Below are 22,870 nucleotides of genomic sequence, written 5' to 3'. Positions count from 1 at the left end.
AGATCCTAGCTTGGCATAGAGAAGAAAACGTGGAGACCGAGTTCAGGCTGACCAGCGCCAGGCCTCCCTCAAGCCAAATTGTTGTAGGAACCATTCCTTTCCCTGTCCCTTTGTCTGCCTCAGGTCAGCGCTGTGTGTCTGGGGACACGTCTACACTGCAATGAAAAACCCACTGCTGCGAGGCTGGGCCCGGGCCAATTGACTTGGGCTCTCAGAGCTAAAAATCACAGTGCAGGCATTTGGGCCCAGGCTGGAGCCTGGGCTCTGAAACCCCACAAGGGATGGAGGGCCCCAGAGCACAGACTCCAGCCAGAAACATCTACACTGCAATTTTTAGCCCCGCAGCTTGAGTCAGCTGACCTGGGTCAGCTGGGGTTGGGCCATAGGTCTTTTCTTGCAGTGTAGACATAGGCTCTCCCCCCAGCTCAGCTCTTCCCCCAGCCACCTGGTTTTGTTCTCCGGACCCAGCCACGCTGTGCTCACCTGCCTCTGAACCAGGTGTCTGTCTCCAGGCACTGCGGGTCTGCTGCTCAGATATGTTGATTCCAGCCCAGAAAGTCTGAGCAACTCTGTCTCAGATCCCTGGCCAGCTCTCCCATGGCCTAGGGAGAGAATGAATTCTTTCCCCCAGCGGGTAGTGGTGCCAGGGCGCTAGGTGCAGACAGCTCATGAACACCTTCCAGAGCTTTGTCACACTAAGTAACAGCAGTGGGGTTAGCAGACAGGGCAGGGCATGTGGCTGTCTGCCCAGGCAGCCAGGAGCTGGGCCCTGCCTGGAGGGAGGGACAGGTTCAGCATGGGAGGGCCCCAGGCACCTGCCCCAAGGGGACAGTCTGGCTGGTGACAGGGACCTATCCAGGCCCATGCTCCAAAGGTGGGGAGAGTGTTTTCAAAGCACTAACATCCCCAGCCTCCGCCAGCCCCTCTTCTCCCTGCTCCCCCCACCCACTTGGCCCTGCCTGGGAGCAAAGGGGGGCAACGCTGGCCCAGACGTGAAAGCGGGGGGTCTTCTGGGTCAGTTTGGGAAGCAGGGGCGGGTCTCCTGGTGCTGGTTGTCTCTGCAGGAAGCAGTGAGGGTGAGCTGGGGCAGAGCTGGGAGTGGGGAGTGAACTCCAGCTGGGAGCAGTGGCAGGAGATGGGCTCCTGCGGGGGGCATGCTGCAGCCCAGCTGGGACATGTTTCCAGGAACTGGGGCATAGCAGCAGATAGCTCTGCCAGAGCCTGGGTCTGGGTCTGGGTCTGGGTCCTGTGGGGTCACTAATCCCAGAGATGTGAGCAGGACCCTGTTCCTACCACTGGGAGTCCTGTCCAGCAGCCCCCCGCACTGAGCTGCTTGCTGAGCGGGTCGGGGCGAGGCAGCAGGGCGCTAGGCTTTCCCAAGGCCTCTGCCCCAGACCCATCATCTGACTGCCTTTGTGGCTTCAGGGGGGCAGGGAACCAGGCACCAGGAGCTGGGAGGGCTGGCACTGGGGCGGGGTTGTGAGGATGTGGCTCAGCAGGGAGGGGGGAGTGTTGACCTGGGAATGTGCCCTGGGGATGGGAGACCTGAGAGCCTGTCACCTGAGCCGGGAGGGGGAGGGGGAGGTGACACCTCTGCCAGGAATGTGGACAGAGACTGCAGCAGGGAACCTGCTGGGTGGGTTTAGTTTCAGTTTGGGGCTGGATGGAGGAACACAGGGAACCCCAGGGCTGGGGTCTAAGCTCCCTGCTCCCCCAGAAGGACTTGACTGAGGGGTCCTGGGTGTACCCACAAGCTCTGTTTTGGACTGCGTTCCTGTTGTCCAATAAACCTTCTGTTTTACTGGCTGGCTGAGAGTCTCAGTGAATTCCAGGAAGAGGGGTGCAGGGCCTGGACTCCCCCACACTCCGTGACAGGGGTGACCTGCAGGAGAAGGCCAGTTCCATGAGGACTCCCCTACTGTGTCTCCTGCCTGCTCGCTGGCAGCACATGGTTGGCTGAGTGCCGGCTCTCCTCGCCCAGATGGCTGGCTCCAGCGGGCGCTGTCTGCAGAAGTAGCTGGTGGCTTACCTGGGCTGTCTCTATATGTCCCAGTCCACCTCCTCCCTTGTGGACACAACCATCTCCAGCACCTCCCGGACCCGCATGAAGAAGAAGCTCAAGATGTTGAACATTGCCAAAAAGTAAGTGGGTTCATTTGCCCTCCATGGTGTGAGACAACTGGGGCTGGCCCAGCCCTGCCATGAGGGGTAGTGGAGGCGCCCATGGTCCCAGCCCTGCTGCGGGAGTGAGTCGTATGTTTCCCCCCTAAGCCATTAGCACTAACTCTGACCTCTCCTTGCCCTGCAAAGCAGCTGCACTCCATCCTGGACACCAGCCTCGAGAACCCACCCCCAGAGCACTTGACCGGCACCGGACCAGCCTGCGGCTTGGTGCTGCTCAGCTCTCTGGCTGGGGCCCTTGGCATGAGTGAGTGCCATGGCTCAGGAACAAGTCCTGCCTCTTGATGCATGATGCAGATTCTTTCCTGCCCTGGGTGTGTGTGGGGGAATCTGCCCCTGCAGGCAACTCTCTGGTTGGCCCTGTCTGTCCCCTCCCCGGTCTGTCCTTGTGCCCAGGATCCTGCGCATCAAGAAGGAGCCGCCCATCCTACAGCCGAAGGAGCCCTTGGTGCTGGAAGCGGATCTGACTGAGTTTGACGTGGCCAACTCCCGCTTTCCATCTGAGGTGCTGAACATGCTGAAGAACATCCAGTGAGTGCCCCCATGCACCGGGGCCCCGAGCCCAGACTCAGCTGCAGCCACGTTTCCCCCTCCCCGCAAGCAAGCTTGACCTAGGGTGGGCACCTCTGAGGTTCAAAATCCAGGAGAGCTGGGATGATCCTGAGCCCATGACCTGGCCAGCTGGCTATGTGTAATGGAGCACTCTGTCCAACTGATTTCCCAGTGTGGTCCTGGGAAAACCTGGACAGGTGGGCTGGACACTATGTGAACCTGTCAGAACATCTAGTCCAGTGGGTCTCAACCTTTCTTCATTTGCGGATCCCTCTGGAAATTTTGGATGGAGGTGCGGACCCCTTGGGAAATCTGTCTGTACATACAGCTTAATTCTGTTCAGTCTGTTTTTAACCTGTCCTTTGTGGACCCCTTAGGCATAATGTGTGGACTCCAGGGGTCTTGCGGACCACAGATTGAGAACCACTGGCCTAAGCTGTGCAGGCTCCAGCCCAGGCAGACCATAGGTGGGAGAGTTGCCAAGAATGCTCTGGAGCAGCAGGAATGGTGGCCCTGGTTATCCAGTAGGGAGCACTCTTCCCTCTTGGCTGATACAGAGCTAGTGCTCCCCAGGGTAGGGCAGCTGGAGGCAGACTCTGTCGAGTGAGAGCAAGTGCCCTTGTGGGCTCGTGGTGGGGATAATTGTTATAACAATTATCAAAAAGTGTCATGTTTTCTCTAGTGACTTGCTAACATATTTTGCCATCAGGATAAATATGGAATAAGTCTAATGAATTACCACATGTAACCCTTCTGCCCGACAGAGTTGGCAGCAACAAGGGCGGGGTTCCATTCCAATAACACAATGCAAAACCGGCTCGAGCCCCCACCCAGTGACCTGGGACAAATATATACCACCCCCACTGGGCGCCTTCAAGAGGCAATACTTCCCCTCTCGCAAGCACATAGTCTGAGTGTAGCAAAAAACCTTTTAATAACAGAGAGAAACAATGTGGCATTATGTTGGGGGAACACCACCAACAGGATTCATAACACAACCCATGAGCAAAACCCATCCCAAGCAAATTGGGCCATGTTCTTTCCCTTTGGTTCTTGAGTCCAGCAACCGAAAAGTCACCCAAAGTCCCAAAAGTCCAAGAACCCAAAAGTCTCTGTCCCTGGTCAGGGCAGCCCCAGAGTTCGAAAGTTTATCTGCAGAGTTTTACGTCCCAACCTTGGTGGAAATGGGAGGGTTAAGGGGCACCTTATGTGGTCTGAAGCCGATTGCCCCACCTCTTCGCAGGGCTCTGCTCCACTCTACCAGCTGTCCCATGAACCACTCTGCTCTGCCAGCCCCCCCATGAGCTGCTCCATCTGTCCCACAAACTGCTCCACAATATATCTTCAGGCCCCCACACTACCTAATACAACAGTCAGTGATTTCAGCTCTTAATAATTTTAGCTCTGTCATGATTTCAACTTGTAGTAAGGGAGCCTCAGTGCTGGTACACCATTAGCCCAAATTGAATTCAGCTCAGCAGCCTACAACTAGACTCCTAATAGAATCAAAATTAGCTCTGATAATCCAGAGAGTAAAGGCAACTGACATGTAGAGCTCTCACCAACCTACCTACCAACCTACATTCACTGAATTTTGGAACCCATGTCCCTTGCCTAGCAAGTGCTACTTAGTTGATGGCGAGTCCCTCCAGCATAACAAAAGGCCAAGTACAGTTCCACTGTCCTTGATTCATATAATCAGGACAATAACAATTTATTCTTCCTGACCAATAACAGAGACACTGAGGATCCCACAGAAGCCAAAGTGACCATTTGGGCAGCTATGGGCTCATGGTAGGCAGGGTGGGGTGCCTATGTAAATGAGATCAGCCCTTGACGTTCTTTTCCACAACTTGCCACAACTCCCTACCAGATGTCAGGGTGGAGCTCATCCTGACTCTGCTTACACACAGATTTACATTGGTGTAACTGAAAGTATGCATTCAATATCCTGATTCAGGTTAGTAAAAATAAAAGAATGCTGTAGGTTTTGTGGAAGTGTACAAGATACAGATTTATAAAAACAACATGAAAACAGGGAGTTATGCTGTGGAAAGGGGAAGCCTTATTGAAGCTGGCGGGCATACTAGTTGTCCTTTATTCAGGATCAATATAAAAACAATCAAGCTCTTTTGTAGAATAGATGGCTGACTTAATAGAAGCCACCATCAAGTAAAGCTGGAATAGGAGTTGAGCCATTCAGGGGAAGGGGCTTTCACTGGGGTCTGAATGCAAATGCAGGGGGATGGGGATGAGAGAGAGAGAGCTTTTGGGTAGACTGCTGGATAGAAAGAGGCTTGGAATTGTGAGCCAAGTAACTATTCCTGCTGTTGTTAGGGAAATAGAACTTTGTGTACATTCTTTGTAAATAAACAGGATTGCATCAAAAAAATACCTGACTCCATCATCCATTTCTCCCCCTAATGGAAACAACTCACAAGACCCAAAATATTCACTAATTGCTCAGGTCAAAAGGGATAACAATATTATGAATTCTTTTGTTTTCATGTTCTTAGATAAAGAATAGACCTGCTTTGGTAGAGAACCATACACGCTGAAAATACTATTTTGTTGGCTCAGAGCTAGCTCTCAGTAGATCTAGAAAATAAGAGTGTTTGTTGTTACACAATCCTTAGAATTCAATTATTTGCACCAATCATTTTAATTTTTCTCTGATTAGGATTTAAAAATAAGCAATTAGATATTCTGTATAGTGTTTAGGAAATGTGTATGATTAAAATCAGCATGTACTCTGTATACATGGCTTTACCATATATGCAACCTCACATCTACACTTGTAAGAGGGCCACATTTCCTGAAGCAGTTTCAAACCACTTCAAGCTAGGACAGTTTTAAGCTACTTTATGTTTCAAATGTGAATGGTGTCCAGCTGTGTCAATTAATTTTTTTAAATTATGACCATGATCTAAGATCCACATATTAAGAACGTGCTTACATCATTCATAGGCTGATGAATAGGGCTGCTTTCCTGAACTGTGGTGCAGATTTGGAGCTGTTTTTATGGTTTAGACTCAACCGCCCTTCTTAAAGAAACAGTTGTAACCTCCAAGTATGTTAACTTGAACCAGTTAATCTTTGATAAACTTTGTAAATTTAAACTTGAAATGATTTGACATCAGATTGAAAGCCCTTTGAGGAAACATGATTCCCTATAAATATAGAAGGAGACTGGTATTAAACTGCAAAGATCAGATTCTCAGGTGGGGTAAATTAGTAAAGTTTCCTTGACTTTAATGAAATGATATGACTTACATTAGCTGAGAGGTTGGCCCTGATAACAAATATAAAATGATCATAGAGCAAGCCAAAGTCAAGGAAATGTAATACAGCTACAGCATGGACAATACTATTGATCGGTACCACCGTCTGCTGGAAGACAAGGAAATAAAAACAATTGGAAGTTGTTCGATACTCCCTTGGGACCAGATTTACTCTTCTTTACACAGATTTGGGCCCTAGTCAGGGAGCGATGTTCTCATGTAACCGAGGAGCAGAATTTGGCCCTAATATGGGTTCAGTCTCTCAGTTAGGCCTGTCTTTTTATCAGTAAAGAAGCAAAATCCCAGAGAACCAGACCAAAAAATTATTATATTGGAGAGAACAGCCATCTGTCTGTTTTAAAGGTGTCTTACAAAGGAAAAGAAAATTGGTTTTGATGTAATAAAAGGCCCAACGTGTGGGTTCCTTTTAAAAAAAAAATAAATCAGTCTGCTGCTTTCTTTACAATGGAAATTCAGGTCTTATCTTCCCAGTTTTTCTTGGAGGAGCTATGGATGACTAGTAGGCTTTGATGTCACAGATACTAAGGAAGTGAAACATGATTCAATAAAAATCACTTCCCCTCATAATTACAGTGTTTAAAGCTTTCTTTTTGGTTTCTGTTAAGATGCATTTGATTCAAATGTCTAACAAACGATTGGAAGAATCAACTCCTAACCCCTTCAATTTATAGCTGAAAGCTCCCAATCCATAATCTGATTCCTCTAAAGGAGAGCTCCAACAAAACAGGGAAGACATTCTTGATACTTCTCAAGTGAAAAAACAAGTAGAACCCCTTCCCTTTCTTTCATTAAAAAAAAACAAACCCTGTAAACCTTCTTGTACGTTGCAAGAAAGCAGAAAAAGAAACAACTCCCCTAGATTGTTTTTTTCTTCTTCAACTTTGAATTCCACTATCCCCTCTTCCCTTCAGCAAAGAAAAATACTAATATATCTGGACACAAAATAGGGAGAGAAGATACTCATATATTCAGTACAACCAAAACCATAGCTGACAGAAGGAACGAGAACAATGGAACAAGGCACATAGATCAAGGTCCTTCTAGTGAACTATCATAGGGGCCTACAGTAGATGTCGGAGAGAGGAGAGGAGGCAGCCATAATACTCTTGGCCAGTTGTGTAGTATAGTATCATAAATTGGGGGAGGGAGAAAATCGTTTTCCCAATCCCAGCTGAAGATCAGCACATGCCTAAGGCAGTGCTACATTTATGGCAAGACTGGTATCTGCTGCTCTTTCTTCAGTTGTGGGATTACTCTTCAATGTAAGGAAGATCCCCTTTTTGTCTTGCACTGGTCTGGTGCTTATGATAATGTTTCCTTCAAGTGGCTGATCCCTGCAAGTATATCTGTGTAAAGAAGAGTAAATCTGGTCCCGAGGGAGTAAAGAACAATTTCCAATTGTTTTTATTTTCTGTGTCTTCCAGCAGACGGTGGTACAGGTCAATAGTATTGTTCATGCTGTAGCTGTATTACATTTCCTTGACTTTACCGATATCTGTGTGCACACCTCTCTTGACTGACTTCTATATGCTGTAAAAAGATGCAGTGTATGTAAGAGACTAAAAATGGGAAACTTACCTCCTGCATATCCAGTACAATGTTGTGCTAACTGTGCAACAGAGTCTTTGCCTCTAACCTGATATCATGAGTGTAGAATACAAAAATGTAGTCTGTAGAGTAGAGAGAGAATTGTAATCCCAAATGGCGAGCTAGACAGGAGGCTAATTCACCATTTGCTGATGCAGGTATCTTTTTTTCCATTTTTAAAAGTGCGGGAGCCAAACATCATTGCGGTCTCTCCTGTTTTTGATTTGTTCCCAGGTTGTTAGTGAGTACTTTCCCTCCGAACAGGCCACAGACTTTACTGAGGCCACATTGGATGGTCTGCTGTCTGCTAGCCCCACCTGTGCCACGGCAGCTGGACTGTGGATGAAGATCATCCTGAAGGAGTATGGAGATGCCATGCTGGACAAGGTAAAACTGGGAACTGGGGAGCTTTTCTGCCTAAACTCTAGGCTTTTTGATCTTTGCCCTCAAGTGTAAGGAAGAAAAATCTTGCTGTTTCTCCCCCTCAGACAAAGATTCGATTCCATCTCTGTTCCTACCCTAAGATAGGCAATGGCAGAATCAATAGCAGGAAACCGAGATAATCCAAGGGAAAAGGAAGATGGTTGGTTATTTATTGGTCTAGCTTGTTGCCACAGTATTCAGCCAAGAAAGGCTTGAGAAAACAGACTCTGGGGAAAAGACAAGAAGACAGAATGACTGGCACCTGGAGGCCTCCAGTTATTAGGAGGCCTATGGCTAAGGGCTACATGGATTAAAAAGAGCACTGGGCTATTGCCACCCTCTTGCCAGGTCTCCGAGCCTGGGCTCCAGCCCGAGCAGGAACAGCTCCACTTTTAGCCCCATGGTGCAAGCCCCACAGGCCCAGGTTGACCTGAGCTCTGAAATTCACTGCTGTGGGTTTTTTTTGCTGTGTAGACCTACCCTTTAAGAAGAGGAGGAGGGAGGGAGAAAACTCTTGTGTCTTTGGGATCCACTATTTATATGCCTTATTCTGGAGCCCAGTGCATTAGTGCTAGATGAAAGGAGCACTACACAAATCTTCTAACAAGGCTGGTGAAAGGCCTCAGGACAGGGAACCCTCGCAGCAGAACTGCCATGTTTGCACAGTGTTTTGAAGATGTGAAAGGCTAGGAATGAAAATGAGAGGTAGTCCCCTGTTCATAGTCCCAGGCATTTGCACACTGTCTTTAAAGCACTTGCATATTTTGTGCTTGTGGTTGTTGATGAGCTCTGCATTCTTTGAGGCAAATGGTCAGATTTGGCTGCTTAAATCACAGCTGCAAAATCTGGGCAAGCAAAGCTGCCTTTTGTGCATGTGAACTGGTTTATGTAATGCATAGCTGGGCACCACCACATTAAATTACCTGGTATGTCTATGTGTGTGTCAGTGTTAATTTTTACAGCCGTGTGTGGGCAATTTGTGTGGGTTCAAGTTACGCAGACGTATTTGAACATTTGCTTCTTGAAGTGAGGCATTTCTAAAAAAGCAGCAAATGGCTAAATAAAGGTTTTGATTCTGTAGAGTGAATGGAGAGAAAGAAAAAGGGACATTTCTTTCTGGTTTTGTTCCTTCCAGGTGCCAGATATCCTGGCTATACTATATTGCCACATGCCTACTATCCAGGAGGGCAGCTTGAGGCAGTTCCTGGTGGAGGCAGTGTCCATTCTAGCTCACCATCACCGAGAGGCAGTGATCTCCAGCCTCCTCAGCAAACGTCTGCTGATGGACAGGTATATACCGCTACCTATTGCATTCATCTTGGTAAAACATGGATCCCACAGCTTTACTAGGAGATGTAGGGCTTCATTTAAGCAGCAGACAGTTTGGGATCATTCCTAAGGGTTAATAGCCTGGCTCTTTCTGCAGGAAGGTCCAAGAACATGTTAAGGTGGGGTGCGGAGAGAAATTAAGTGTCATTCTGTTTCCATTCATGAATTGCTTTGACATCCTAAAGATCTATCTTTACTGGTATAACTGGAGTGTATTGTTGGAAACATCTGTCTCTCTAGACACCTGAATTGACCTCACTCTGGGGTCAATGAGCAGTGGCTGTTGGTTTTCTGGTAGCATGACAGCTTCAAGTGCAAATCCCTGGCTTATTACAAAGACTAGAGCCGATATTATCATCAGACCTCCGCTTGGCATCAGTGGGGGTGTGGCTGCTACAGCAGAGTTGCCATCCTTGGTACTTAAAAGTGGAACTGGAAGCAGATCCATCATTTCATTTAAAGATCTCTAACTGAGTTATCAGTGATCAGTGCTGGAATCTAAGACCATAAGAACGGCCCTACTGGGTCAGACCAAAAGGCCATCTAGCCCAGTAGCCTGTCTTGCAACCGTGACCAGTGCCACATGCATGGAAATGAACACAACAGGTCATTGTCAAGTGATGCCCAGTCCCAGCTTCTGGCAAACAGAGGGAAGGGACACCATTTGTGAAGGGGACCTAGGATGGCCATGAATATTCGTTCTCATAGTTGTATGTCCAGTTAGTAGGAATCTGGCTTTTCTTTCATCCACTTGCCTTCCAAACCCTAGCTCTTTGGGAGCCACATGCTCATGATTCCATATTGACTGGGAAGTGGGGAAAACAGGAAGTGAGGTTGGCGCTTTGTGTCCTGTCCTTCTGAAGTCTAGTATTAATGGTTAGGCTGCAGGAAGACTAGGTCACTTAACTTAGTTCTGTAACTGGAAACTCAATATTTAAACACGAGGAGCGTTAAAGGAGGACAGGACTCCTAACTCTCTCATCATAGGCAAGGAGAACATTTTCTTTTTTGAGAAATGTGATACTTAGGAGCTTAACTGACTGTAGAAAATAAGCTGTGTGAGCCTGATCCAAAAGACATTGGAAAGATTCAGGTGACTTCAGTGGGCTTTGGATCAGGCCGCTAATATGATATAGTGATGAAATTACAAGTTCTATTCCAAGACGAGTAACTTCATTAAAGGGACACTGTCAATTTAAAGAGTTTTGTTTATATTAAGTAATTTTAAAACATGGCCAGTTGCTAATAGAGTACCCCTTAAATATTATGTTCTGACTTTTTAAAAGACTATATTCTGTTCAATAATGTTGTGCAGGTTTTTCTGCTCCCCTGTTGATGTTGTCTATTTCAGCAAGGATGAGAATGATTCAATAATTGACACTGCACTGGAAAGTGTTAAAGTGACCAGACTCAAAATGTTGTCAAATACGCAAAGTAAATGAGCCTGGCAAAAACAGAGAGAAATAGATGTAATTATAGTGGTATAAAAGTTTCAGACAAAATTGTGATTTCAAGTTTATAGTGTTTTCTTTAATCTGCTACTAAGTTATAAATATGCATCAAATATTTAAGGGAAAGACTTTATTAGAAAATTATGGTTTAAAAATAAAAAAAATCAATTTATGAATGTGTGAAATTCCAGAGATTCAGAGTTATGGTTGCATTTAAAAACAAAAGTGGAATGCAGAGTTAAGTTATTTCAGACAAAACTCTACTCTGTGTTTGTGTCCTCATCCACCCTGCATCCAAAGATCGATAACTGAACATTGACAATACCAGCCACATACCCCTACTGTACAATGCTATGCTTGACATATGGACAAGTGCACTTGCTTGTGAGTTGCTGGTACCAAGTCCTGTGATGGCTCCTGTGATCATGGATTCTCAAGTTGGGAGCTCAGGGCCCCAGAGTGGTCATGACCACCTTCCCTTTCTTTATCTCTAGATGGGAGTGAGAAAGAGGTGTGTCCCACCGCCCAGCCCAGCCCCGCCCAATGTTTTTATACATAAGAGCAGCCATACGGAGTCAGACCAATGGTCCATCTAGACCAGTATCTTGTCTTCTGACAGTGACAGTACCAGGTGCTTCAGAGGGAATGAACACAACAGGGCAATTACCTAATGATCCATCCCATTATCCACTCCCAGCTTCTGGCAAACAGAGGCTAGGGACATCCAGTGCATGGGGTTGCATCCCTGACCATCTTGACTAATAGCCATTGATGGACCTATCTTCCATGAACTTGTCTATTTCTTTTTTGAACCCTGTTATAGTGTTGGCCTTCACAACATTCTCTGGCAACAAGTTCCACAGGTTGACTGTGCGTTTTACGAAGAAGTACTTCCTTTAGTTTGTTTTAAACCTGTTGCCTATTAATTTCATTGGGTGTCCTCTGGTTCTTGTGTTAGGTGAAGGAGTGAATAACACTTCATTACTCACTTTCTCCACACCAGTCAAGATTTTATGGACTTCTATCATATCCCCTCTTAGTTGTCTTTTTTCCAAGCTGAAAAGTCCCAATCTTTTAAATCTCTTTTCATACAGAAACCGTTCCATACCCCTAATCATTTTTGTTGTCCTTCTCTGTACTTTTCCCAATTCTAATATATTTTTTTTTCTGTTGTAACATGGTGTCATGGTATCAGAAGTTGATCTGGTTAGACTTTGGAGCACCAGGGTCCTTGCTTTCTGAGTTATGTTGGTAGAAGTTGAGTGACTCAGGGCTGAACCTAGCCTATCTTGTCCATTGTCTCTCCTACCACTTGCTTTAGTTTTGGTAAAGTTAGATTGGGATTCTGATGAAAGCTAACTTCATCTTCACTACCTATATGTGAGATTATATAGAGCACCAGCTCTATGCAACACTTGGATTACTCCTACAGATTCATGCCCGGATTCTGCAACTTTAACTTTAAGCACAGGAGTAGTCCTTCAGTCATCATTTCAATCGTAACTTCAATCACAAAGTGCTGGTGAGTGATCTGTAGAGGAAAGGAGTCTATTATAACCCCAACTGCAGAGCTTTAGCACACTCTGTTTGAGCAGCTCATGCTTGTTTGTAACTCTGGAAATCCTAGGTTCAATCCCCATGTGTCTGCCAAGATAGCGGCCGTCATAGTTTAGGATCAGGGCCCTTTTTAATATGTAGAATAAAACACATTGTAAATTTTGCTCCTCTTCGTTTTACACAAGTGACAGAACTGTGCGTATCTCAGACATTTTTGGCCCAGTGAAGCAATTCTGTTGCATTTTGTCTGTCTGTCTACCAGAGCTTGTGGTACAGTAGAACCTCAGAGTTGCAAACACCTCAGGAATGGTGGTTCTTTATAACTCTGAAATGTTTGTAACTGAAGAAAATGTTATGGTTGTTCTTTCAAAAGTTTACAATTGAACATTGACTTAATGCAGCTTTGAAACTTTACTATGCAAAAGAAAAATGGTGCTTTTAACGGTCTTAATTTAAATGGAACAAGCACAGAAATGGTTTCCTTACCTGTCAAATCTTTTTTTAAACTTTCCCTTTTTTTTAAAGCAGTTTATATTTAATACAGTACTGTACTCTGTGTATGTGTGCACGCTGTTGCATACTTTGGGTTCCAAATGTGGCGTGTGGTTGATTGCTTTGTCAGTTCAAAACTCTGGTGTTTGTAACTCTAAGATTCTGCTGTATAAGGGAGGGTGTTGGGGTTACAGGGAGTCCCTGAAATAGAGAGGGGGATGGCAGGTTGAGATACAGGGAGGGTGTGGCAGGGATGGAAGAATGCAAGGAGCCAGGTGTCTGCTGTGAGCTTAGCCTACAGAAGCAACAAAGTGCACAACCCTCTAATTATGCATAGGTTTAACACACATGAAGGTTTCCACTTTCTTTATATATGCTATCACACTCAATTTCATCGATACGCTCATGGAAATAGCCCTTGGAAATGACTCTGAGATCCTTTCCACATAAAACTGGAACAGCTGACTGATTCTGTGTGTATGAAAGTTTTTGTTTCTGATCTATCCAAGTTAGCTTGTATCAGAGATTTGACACTGCAGCTGGTATAGACCACAAGTGTTTTCAGGAGATGGGAATAAATCATTGGGAGAGACGCCATCTTAGCTCCGCACAGGAAACGTTCTTTCGTTCCGACTAGGCCAGCTTGTTGCAGCTGATCCACCGTGGCAGAGCAGACCACAAACAGTCATGTTTCAAGATGTATCTACAGATGACACTAGCAAAGGGAAACAGCAGAGTGACTGATGAAATAGCTGGTAGATCAGCTAATGAATTCACTTTTACATGGTTAAAAGTAGGTCATTGTGCCCAAAGCAAAAAGCCCATGATTGAACTTGCATATAAAATGTTATCACGAGAACGTATAAATTGTGGTTATTACATGAGCTGAGACGCAAACTATTGCAGGAAATTAACTTTTAACAGAATTAAAATCTATTCTTTGGACTGCCAGGGAAACTGAAGCTTGATCCTTCTGGCCTCTCTCAGGCAAATGCTCCACCCTCTTATACGCTGAGTAAAAACTGAAGGATTGGGACCTTTCTAGGGAAAAAAAATTAACTCTGCTCCCATGCTGCTGTTAACAGTAACCAGTCTGGGAAATTTCACTTTTATTGTAAACCAGTATTCTACCCATTAAACATCAGTCCCATGGTAATATCAAAGTGTCTTGCTACACTGCACTCTGTATGGGTACCTTAGGTTTAAAATACAGTGGGAACTAGTTCACCTCGCTGATTTGCAAGCCTTATCATTCTGAGATCTTTACTGGGAAGTAAGAATGGTGGTTTCATTATGACTAATCCTGTATGTATTTCTAAAGCAGATGACAGGACATTGACTTATATTTTATGGTGTATTGTCATATATAATCAGAACTAAACATCCTAGTCAGAGTAATGGACAGTATGTTTTGCCATGCAGGATCACTGATCTCTTCTATTGTGCTTGTTTTCTTGCAAAGTCACAAAAATCAGTAACCACCACAAGTCTCCTACTCACTTGTGCAAATTTAGCAGCTTCTATTGTGTGCATGTCTGTTTTCTCTGACCTCCTTTCTCTTAACAGTTGTATGTAGCCCATGTGCTAGCACTAGGCTGACCCGACCGCAGACAGGAGGCTCAGAAAAGTTAAAACAAATCAATGAAAGCTGCGAAGTTAAAGTGAATTAAATCCTTGTGTGTGTGTGTGTGTGTGTTCTGATTCAGAACTGGTTTTAGTTCGCTGTAGCTTAATCCTCTTTAGGATTTAATTCATTCTCATTAACTTCACAGCGCTAGTTGATTTGTCTTACATTTCCCGAGTACTTGGTTTCTTAACTTTGACTAAACTAGTCATTGAACAGAACTGGTTAAATAAACTGAAATGAAGAAAATATTCTCTGTGCTTGTAGACAAGGCTATTGCTGAGAGACTGGGGCCACTGAGCTGTGACACAGCCCTTGCATGGCTGGCCTGTGTTTGGCAAATGTACCCCTCTGCTGCTGGCATGGACTTAACCCAATTGGCTCAGTTATGCGCCTCTCCTTGAGATGCAGATGCTCGAGACCTAGGCATAGATTCTTGGGAGCAGACTGCCTCTGGACCCCGGGAATGGATGATAAGTGGTCTTAAAATATTACTGCCTCCATCTTCCCTTATGAAACGGAAAATAATGGAAGAGCAGAAACCAGGAGAGGCCCCAGAGGCTTACCTAATTGGAAAGAAAATGCTGGCAGCTCTCTCTGATTCATTACCCCAGACAGAAGAGAATGGGATTGTCACTTTCCAGTATCAGGGACACGAATTAGTACAGAGCACTTATGCAGGACTAAATTCTCAGACAAAATTGACCATGGGGACGGTGGATTTAAAACCCCCAACCTGGAGTGAACTAGTGGCAAAAATCAAACAAGCAGGAGATTTGCTGCGAGAAACTGATGTCTTAAAAACACAAGTAAGCAAAAAGACTACCTCAGAGCCCGTGCAGGCTAATCACATTTACAAATAATGGTCCTCACTCTGCCAGGCACCCTCCCAATTCTAATTCCCTACCTCCCACAACCCTGGGCAGCGCTGACCCAAGGAGACCCTTAGGAACATGATTTGGAAGGAGTTGGTGAATTTAGGGGAGGATATGGGAAAATATGATTGCCAGCCTCTCAGCATCCTGATTAATGCTTTGTCTCAGGTCATGCAGAAAACGGAGTTAATGCAGGGAGCTCCCCCACACCCCACTGCCGCAATATGGAGTGCATCCCCGACGCCCACTCCCTGTCAAAGCCAGATCCCTGCCCCCTCTTCTAAGTGGAGGCTCTGGGAGTCTGATGATCAGTAGGGGTGCCCAGTTCCCCACAGGCCTCCCCAGCTGATCGCAAGATGTCAGCGCAACATATGGAGGAGGAGACCCACTGTGAGGGCTACAGTAGGGAACCCAGGGATGTTAGCCCAATTGCTAGTGGACAGGATCTCCGAAGGGAGACCCACCACTAAACAGGTTCAGCTCAGCGAGGATGAGGGAGAAACTGTCTCCCACGTTTTTCTCTTGGCAGTGGTAATTTGCATGTTCAAAAAGCCATCCCAATCTCCCAGTGTTTGTCTGTGACTAGCCATGTGGTCTGTGACAAGGGGGAGGGAAGTTCAAACTGTTGGTCTCCTCAGAAAAGCAGTTTAACTGCTGCGGGAGAGAATGTCTCCAGGGTTCTCTCTGTGGAGCAGCCAGAAGGTACCTCTCAGTTTATGGCGACTGAGGATTTGTCAGTTGTCTCAGAAGTTGTTCTGGACTCAACTGAAACCCCGAAAGATGCTCGGGAAGATGTTTCAGTAGAGCCACCCCTAGCTGAAAAGGGAAAGGAGAAAATTTCTGGAGAAACTGAATTGTTGCCTAGAAGTGCTCCTGAAGGAATAAAACCTCATGCTACCTTTTGCAAGCAGTTTGCTGTAACTGAAGGGTGTGGAAGTGAGTTGATTGAGTTAGTTCAGAATGAATCATTGCCTGTAGCAAGCAACAGTGTAGGTGCTGAGAAATTTGGTTCAGTTTCCAGCTGCCCAAGGTTCTTAACTGTGTATAAATCCACTGACTTTGTTTTAGAAAGATCCAGGGTGGAAGCCATCCCTACGAAAACCAACACTGCCTCTGTCACTGCTAAGCAGCTCTTTACACATCCCTGGGAGGGCCGCTGCTCTATTGTGAATCAGGCCAGCCCCAGTGTTTGTCAGATAGAATTCCTGAATGAAAAAAAAAAAGGAAAACCCAGGCGGAAATGGTTTCATTCTTCACAGCTCAAAGAACGGAAGGATAAACCATCTGACCCTAAAGACTGTCTTCTCCATCCTGTCGGCCACCCTTCTTGGCCAGCAAGAAGAAACAGCTTTGAGCCGTTGGAAAATATGCATCGAGTGGGCTGGTCAGTGCGTACCCCGATGTTAGGGTAGGAAAAGGCCAGAAAAGTCCTTGACTTATTATGGCCACCCTCACATAGATCACCGCTTCATGTTCACCCTGTAATATTGATCCCAGAGTCTCCCAATATATAGGCGGGGAGTGTGGGAAGTTTTTCTCTCTTCTCTGCCCCCTCACAAGTCCCCTACAGGAGCCATGACATCCCACTGGAGCACCAGCACCCTGCTCTTCATAAGTGTCTGGAGTCTGTTGCTGTCCAGGCTCCCTCTGAGCCTCTGGAGGGGCTTGCCAGCTGAAGCCCAGGAAGCAAAATTGCTGTGCCACATGCATGGATTCTATGGGAATGGGAGCAACCCCCTGGCCCTGCAGCATCACTACCAGTTCGAACGGGAGAAACACCCCCAGTGACAGCCTCCGGGCTGGTGAAAGGTGCAGGGTAGCCCTGGTTTCCTCTGCTGTTTGCGGAACAACCATGCCCTTATGTGTCATCATTGTTATTGGAACTCAGACGCCTCCATTACCCAGAGAGGAACTGCAGCTGTCTCTGATCACGCCAGCAGGCAAGAATATCACACGATTCCTTGTAAACTGGGAACCACTGAACTGGACTTTAGCTGGACATTACTTGATTCAGCAAGGTCCCCCAGACTGGGTAGTTTCATTAAAGGACACACATTGTCACAAGCTCATGCCAGCAATTTGGTTTAAATTCTACAGGCATATGGCCATTTCGGAGGGATTTCATGAGACCAGTTTGTACAGAGGGGAATTAGGCCAACAACAAAAAACAGTTTTAAATTTCAACCCTCTGATCACACACCTTGCTCCCCTCTGATATTTAAGAGCCCCAGTTTCAGGACCCCATGTATTGAAATTGGATCAACAAGAACATTTGGTTCTTCAACCTCAGACTTCTCTGAAGGAGGTTCAAACCCACTTAGAGGGCATGAATATCTCTCACATTGCACCTGCATCTGCTCCCTTGCTTGGAAATAGCCATAAGGATTGGGATGAATGAGTAATCTGGGAATAAGTCTCACTGTTCCTTTAATGTTATGAAGGAAGAGGGGTCTGTTATTGTCTATGTTAGTAAATCATATGTGTGTGTGTGTGTGTGTGTGGACGGACAAGATGTAATATTGTATTGATTAATGGACACCCATGGTGCCTTATGTTAATCGCTGTTTTGATTATGTAACCACCATTGTTACTTGAGATATAAAGTTTACTGTGCCTATATGGACCGTACAACATTTAAATGCCTCTCCTGAGCTCTACAAGGAGGTTTCCCCCATTTCACTGGGAATGGGTCTCATTGCCATTAAGGTAAAAACACAGGCCATCACTCTCGGTGGGAGACTTTGGTTAGGCGGAGCCCCAGTGCAACAGGTCTTTTAAATATCATGCTTCACCCCATTGAGGTGATCATTGGTTTCCAAATTATACTAACAATTGGTCTGATTCTGCTGGTTTGTTGGATACCATGACTGATGCGGCAGCTGCAATGCATGGAAGATCAGACCCAGTATCACGGAGTAAGGATGTGATCGGGATACTCGCTCAGCACAAGCACCCCATCAACGGGGGGGGGGGGGGGGGGCGGGACTTGATACCACTCATCTCTGTGTTTTTGGGAAACCAGGGCGCAGTATCTAGCCTGTCTGACTCATGAAGGACACACCCCGCCCCAGTCTGTTGGAACCAAAACCGATCAGGGAAAAGGCTTGCAGAGAACAATGAAGGGCATTGGGAGACACACCTAGACCCCTCCTGACAAGGGTGACAAGATTAAGACATCTCCATTTGCATACAGAATGAAGAACAGAGACAACTCCCCTAGCCTCATCTGCATGAAAGATGGGACAGGGATTGGCCTAAAGAATGAGGAACAGAGAACCGCACTGAACTCTGGGACCAGAAAAGCAGGGATGCACTGCATCATAGGAATCCCTGCTCCAGATGCTAATGAACCTACTCCTGCACACACCCAGCTCAGCAATTATCAGACCAATTGTAGTAATAAATCTTGAATTAATATCCCCAAATACTGAAGCAGCCTAGTTGCTGTGTGAGCTCCCTGGAAGAAAACACCACCCATAGCCAAGAGCGATCAGCTCCTATTGTCTAGCCTAAAGAAAACCCTTGAGTCATCAGTTTACCCATAAACAAATCTAGTATTCTCCCTGGAACCGTTGTATTTTCTCTACAAAACCCCCTACCTATGCCCAAGTAAGGGTTCTGATGTATAGACCCAAGCTCTGCATCAGTTCCACTGGGATTCCATCTCCTGACTGATTGTGCTGGGGGCTCTGCCTGTCTCCAGCACTCAGGACCCTGAGCTACCACCATCACCTGGGAACCCCGACCAGTTCAAGGGTCGTGGAGTGGGTGAGATCCCTCCCGCTCTGTTTTCTTTTCTACCCCAGGTATTAACCTTTACAATGTAACTGTTGTTTGTTTAGCCCCCCTTCTGTAGTTTTCACTATTATTCAATAAATAACATTTATGGTTCAGCTGGTTGCCCTCCCTCTCTGAATTTTATACTCTTTTGTGTTTTTAGCTTCCCTTATTTATTCTGCAGCAATGCTTCTTTTACCTAAGCTAAAGATCCCTGTAGTGCCCAAAAATACTGTGGGGTTTGCTCATCAAGTGTGTTACTACCAGTACAAGTGTAACGTGAAACTGTTATAGGACATGCTAACCTTGGGGCACATAAGAGGGGAGCAGCTGAAATTGCTGCTCAACCCAGCCTCTTGAGACCAGGGGCGCATAAGAGTACTAGCTTGAAAGTGCTCCTTAACCCAGCCCATTGAGTACAGGGACATATGAGGGGGATCAGCTGGAGAGTGCTGATTGACCTGGTCCGCTCAGACTTGCTCTGCTAGCGTGCGTGTGCACACACATGTTCATCTAGTTCTAGGGCTGAAGGAACTCGGCCCTGGGGAACCTAGGTCCTGCAGGGTAGCTTTATTGGGAGGGCACTTGCAGAGGGGAGAAGTAGAGTGCCACGTGAACACAAAAGTGACATAACCAGCACATTAATAGAAGTACAGAACGTGCCCGCCCCCAGAAGAGTAACCCTAATCAATGAACCTACCCCAAAGTAATGGGCACATCTGGTAACATTGTGCCTCCAATTCCTGTACTGTACTGGGTAATGCACATCAGAAAACAATCCCAATTGTACATACAAACAGATGGGGTCTAAATTAGCTGTTATCACTCAAGAAAAAGTCCTCAGAGTCATTGTGTACAGTTCTCTGAAAGCATCTGCTCAACATGCAGTCAAAAAAACAAAACAAAAAAAAAAACCCTACATAAATCTACAGTACCCCCACACCTTGAATACTGTGTGCAGTTTTGGTCATCTCATCTCAAAAAAGATGTGTTAGAATTGGAAGAAATACAGAGAAGAGGAACAAATTATTAGGTATCTGGGACAACTTCTCATATGAGGAGACATTGAAAAGAGGGACGTTTCAGCTTGGAAAAGAGACAACTAAAAGTGAATATAACAGAGGGCTATAAAATCATGACTGGTGTAGAGAAAGTCAATAAGGAAGTGTTGTTCTTGTGTTTGGTGAAGGGCTAAATAAGGGGTCACCCAATGAAATTCATAGGCAGCAGGTTTAAAAAACAAACAAAAGGCAGCATTTCTTCACACAATGCAGTCAACCTGTGGGATTCATTGCCAGGGAGATGTTGTGAAGGCCAAAAGTATCACTGGGTTCAAAAAAGAATTAGATGAGTTCACGGAGGATAGGTCTACCAATGGCTATTAGCTAACATGGTCTGGGATGCAACCCCATGGTCTGGGCATCTCTAAACCTCGGGTCTGCCAGAAGCTGGGGCTGGGACTGTCCAACAGGGGATGGTTCACTCCACAATTGCCTTGTTCTGTTCATTCCCTCTGAAGCATCTGGCACCCACCACTGTCAGAAGACAGGATACTGGGCTAGATGAACCATTCTTTTGTGAGAGGCAGGTTAGCCATTCTTATGTTTTATGTTCTTAGCCGATTAAATAGAAATTCACCTTTCGCACCATGGGAACATAAGAACCAAGAATGCATTTGTGACACTGGCAGACCAGGCAATCTGTGTATGACCCATAAGAACTTAAGAGGCACTTCTACTGTATCAAGACAGTTCATTTGCATGTGAATTTCAAAGAGATGTATTAGACTAGCAATCAAGTCATTCAAAAACGAACAATAGATGCTACGTGTATTTGTGGTGTTGATCTATATGCGGTTAGAAGTTTCACAATGTAACCAAATTAGCTTATAGATGCTAATTCCCTTTCATGTCTTAATTGTGTGTGCAGGGTGTTCAGTTAACCTTAACATCAAAGTAGTAAGATACTGCAGGAAACTAATAATTTCTACATTGTCTTCATCTTAACTATCTGTGTTACAATGGAAGAACGACTAATCACCTTATGTGAATGAGTATAACTAATTTAGTGTTTATGCACAGGAAATAGAAGATTAGCTTCAAAGCAATGTACAACAGGCGATCTGCATTGCCTATTCTCTCTTGGGGGAAGATCCTGCTGTGACAATTTCCGTGAGGTAGGCTTGTCAGCCTGCTAGAATAGCTAGAAAAGAGAAGGCTTGGGCCTGATCCTGTCATCTCTAGTCTCCTTAAACTTTGAACAGGGAAAGTGTAAGCCATAGGACAGAGAGCTTCCAAATCATCATTTGGAAGAACCTGGGAAAATGCATGGAAAAATCTAAGAGACTTTACATCTCAGCTGCCTTTGGATTCTGATCTGTTGGGATGATTCCAGAGAGACTTGTACAAGCCAGTAGTTTATTCCATCACTGTTGTGATCCTGAACTATGAACACTGAAAGTCACTTGTATGGATATTGATCTTTTAACCATTTGTAATTCTCTTTTAACAATAAGTCTTAGGGTTAGTTATTAAGGATTGGCTGACAGCATGATATTTAGGAAAGACCTGAGATTCACATTGACCTGGGCATAAGCATCTGGTCCTTTATGATCGGTGAACCTCACATATAGTGCGGGGTTACTGAATACCTGATTCACCATATTAGACTGGGCTGTTTACATGGGAGCCAAGATCTGGAATGCCAAAAAGGGACCGTTTTTGGCATCTTGTTAACTAGGGTGCAAGCTCCTCTGCTGTTGACTTGGTGAATCTAATTCTAGAACAAGCCATCAGTTTGGGGGATTGTCTGCCCTCTACTTCTTGCAGTCTGCCTGGAGTGTGGTCACACCATTGTTGTGTAAACCTCTCTTATGGAAGCAGAGGGATCTTAGTCACCTTGAGATCCCAGCTGTTGCCCTGGAAGTATTTTTCGTGCATTTGCATTGAGTTCAGATCGGATATAAGCAGGGAAGTCAGCTCAAGGAAGAGGAAAGCTACAGTCACTGTGCTATTAACTGTCTCTTGATAGGCAGTCAGCAGCTGGATGGTGGCCTGCAAGGCCCTTTCTCTCTCCCACTCCTTCGCTGAACTGAAGGATGCCTCTAGTAGCTGTTGGTAGAGCACGGGATTGGACAGAGTTAGTACCAGAAAATCCCTCCCAAACGTTCCTCTTAAACAGGTTTAATTGTCACTAAAATCCCTCTCCAAAGCATCTGACCTCCATGGAGCAAAGGAATTACATGTTTAATGGAAGAGCACCTTAGATATTCAAGTCCCAGGGACCAGATTCACCTCTGGTGATTGAAGCCAAAGGAGTTACATGAGAGATGAATCTAGGCCTGTGTAGGTGATGTCTTCTGTAGACTGTCTGATGGGAGTGGTCTACCACATTGCATGCTGTTCGATGTCTGCTGCTGTGTTCTGTTTCCTGGGCAACTTCTCCCACGTGGAGTGGCCAAATGACAGAGAGGAGCATTTCTTTTTATTAATTTGAAGAAGAGCAGAGAAGTCCCCCCAGCCCAGCTCCTTTTATGACTTCATTTTTGTACTGAAGGTGCATCAAACTCCCCACCCCTCAGCTCTTCAAGATATTCTGTTCATGTCTGAGGAACAGGAAGTCTCCTCTGAATGAGTTTCCATACACAGGGCGTGACTCAGTATGAATAAATTTCTCTTCGAAGAAGTGATCAGTTTCAACTGGTTCTCTTGGATTTGTCTA

The 22,870-nt window shown here is 45.6% G+C and overlaps 2 protein-coding genes across 24 annotated transcripts in view; one reads left to right on the top strand and one right to left on the bottom strand.

Annotated features, from left to right (window-relative positions):
• LOC125628911 (gametocyte-specific factor 1-like) overlaps window positions 1-22,870 on the top strand; it is a 328,021-nt gene that overhangs the window by 142,141 nt on the left and 163,010 nt on the right. The window lies entirely within an intron of this gene.
• LOC142069644 (maestro heat-like repeat-containing protein family member 2B) overlaps window positions 10,883-22,870 on the bottom strand; it is a 33,442-nt gene continuing 21,454 nt past the window's right edge. For 20 of the 23 annotated variants that reach the window (XM_075121509.1, XM_075121501.1, XM_075121514.1 and 17 more), the window contains one exon: window positions 17,958-22,260. In XM_075121509.1, the coding sequence (XP_074977610.1) occupies window positions 22,021-22,260 (240 nt within the window). In that variant the 3' untranslated portion in view covers window positions 17,958-22,020. Of the gene's footprint in view, window positions 13,590-17,957; window positions 22,261-22,870 lie in introns of those variants that run through there. The other 3 variants (XM_075121521.1, XM_075121522.1, XM_075121520.1) reach the window with 2 other exon arrangements.

The sequence above is a fragment of the Caretta caretta genome, chromosome 20 (assembly GCF_965140235.1).
Source record: "Caretta caretta isolate rCarCar2 chromosome 20, rCarCar1.hap1, whole genome shotgun sequence".
Taxonomy (NCBI): Eukaryota; Metazoa; Chordata; order Testudines; family Cheloniidae; genus Caretta; species Caretta caretta.
Note: the sequence above shows the minus strand (reverse complement) of the source record. Positions and strands in the feature narration are given on the sequence as shown.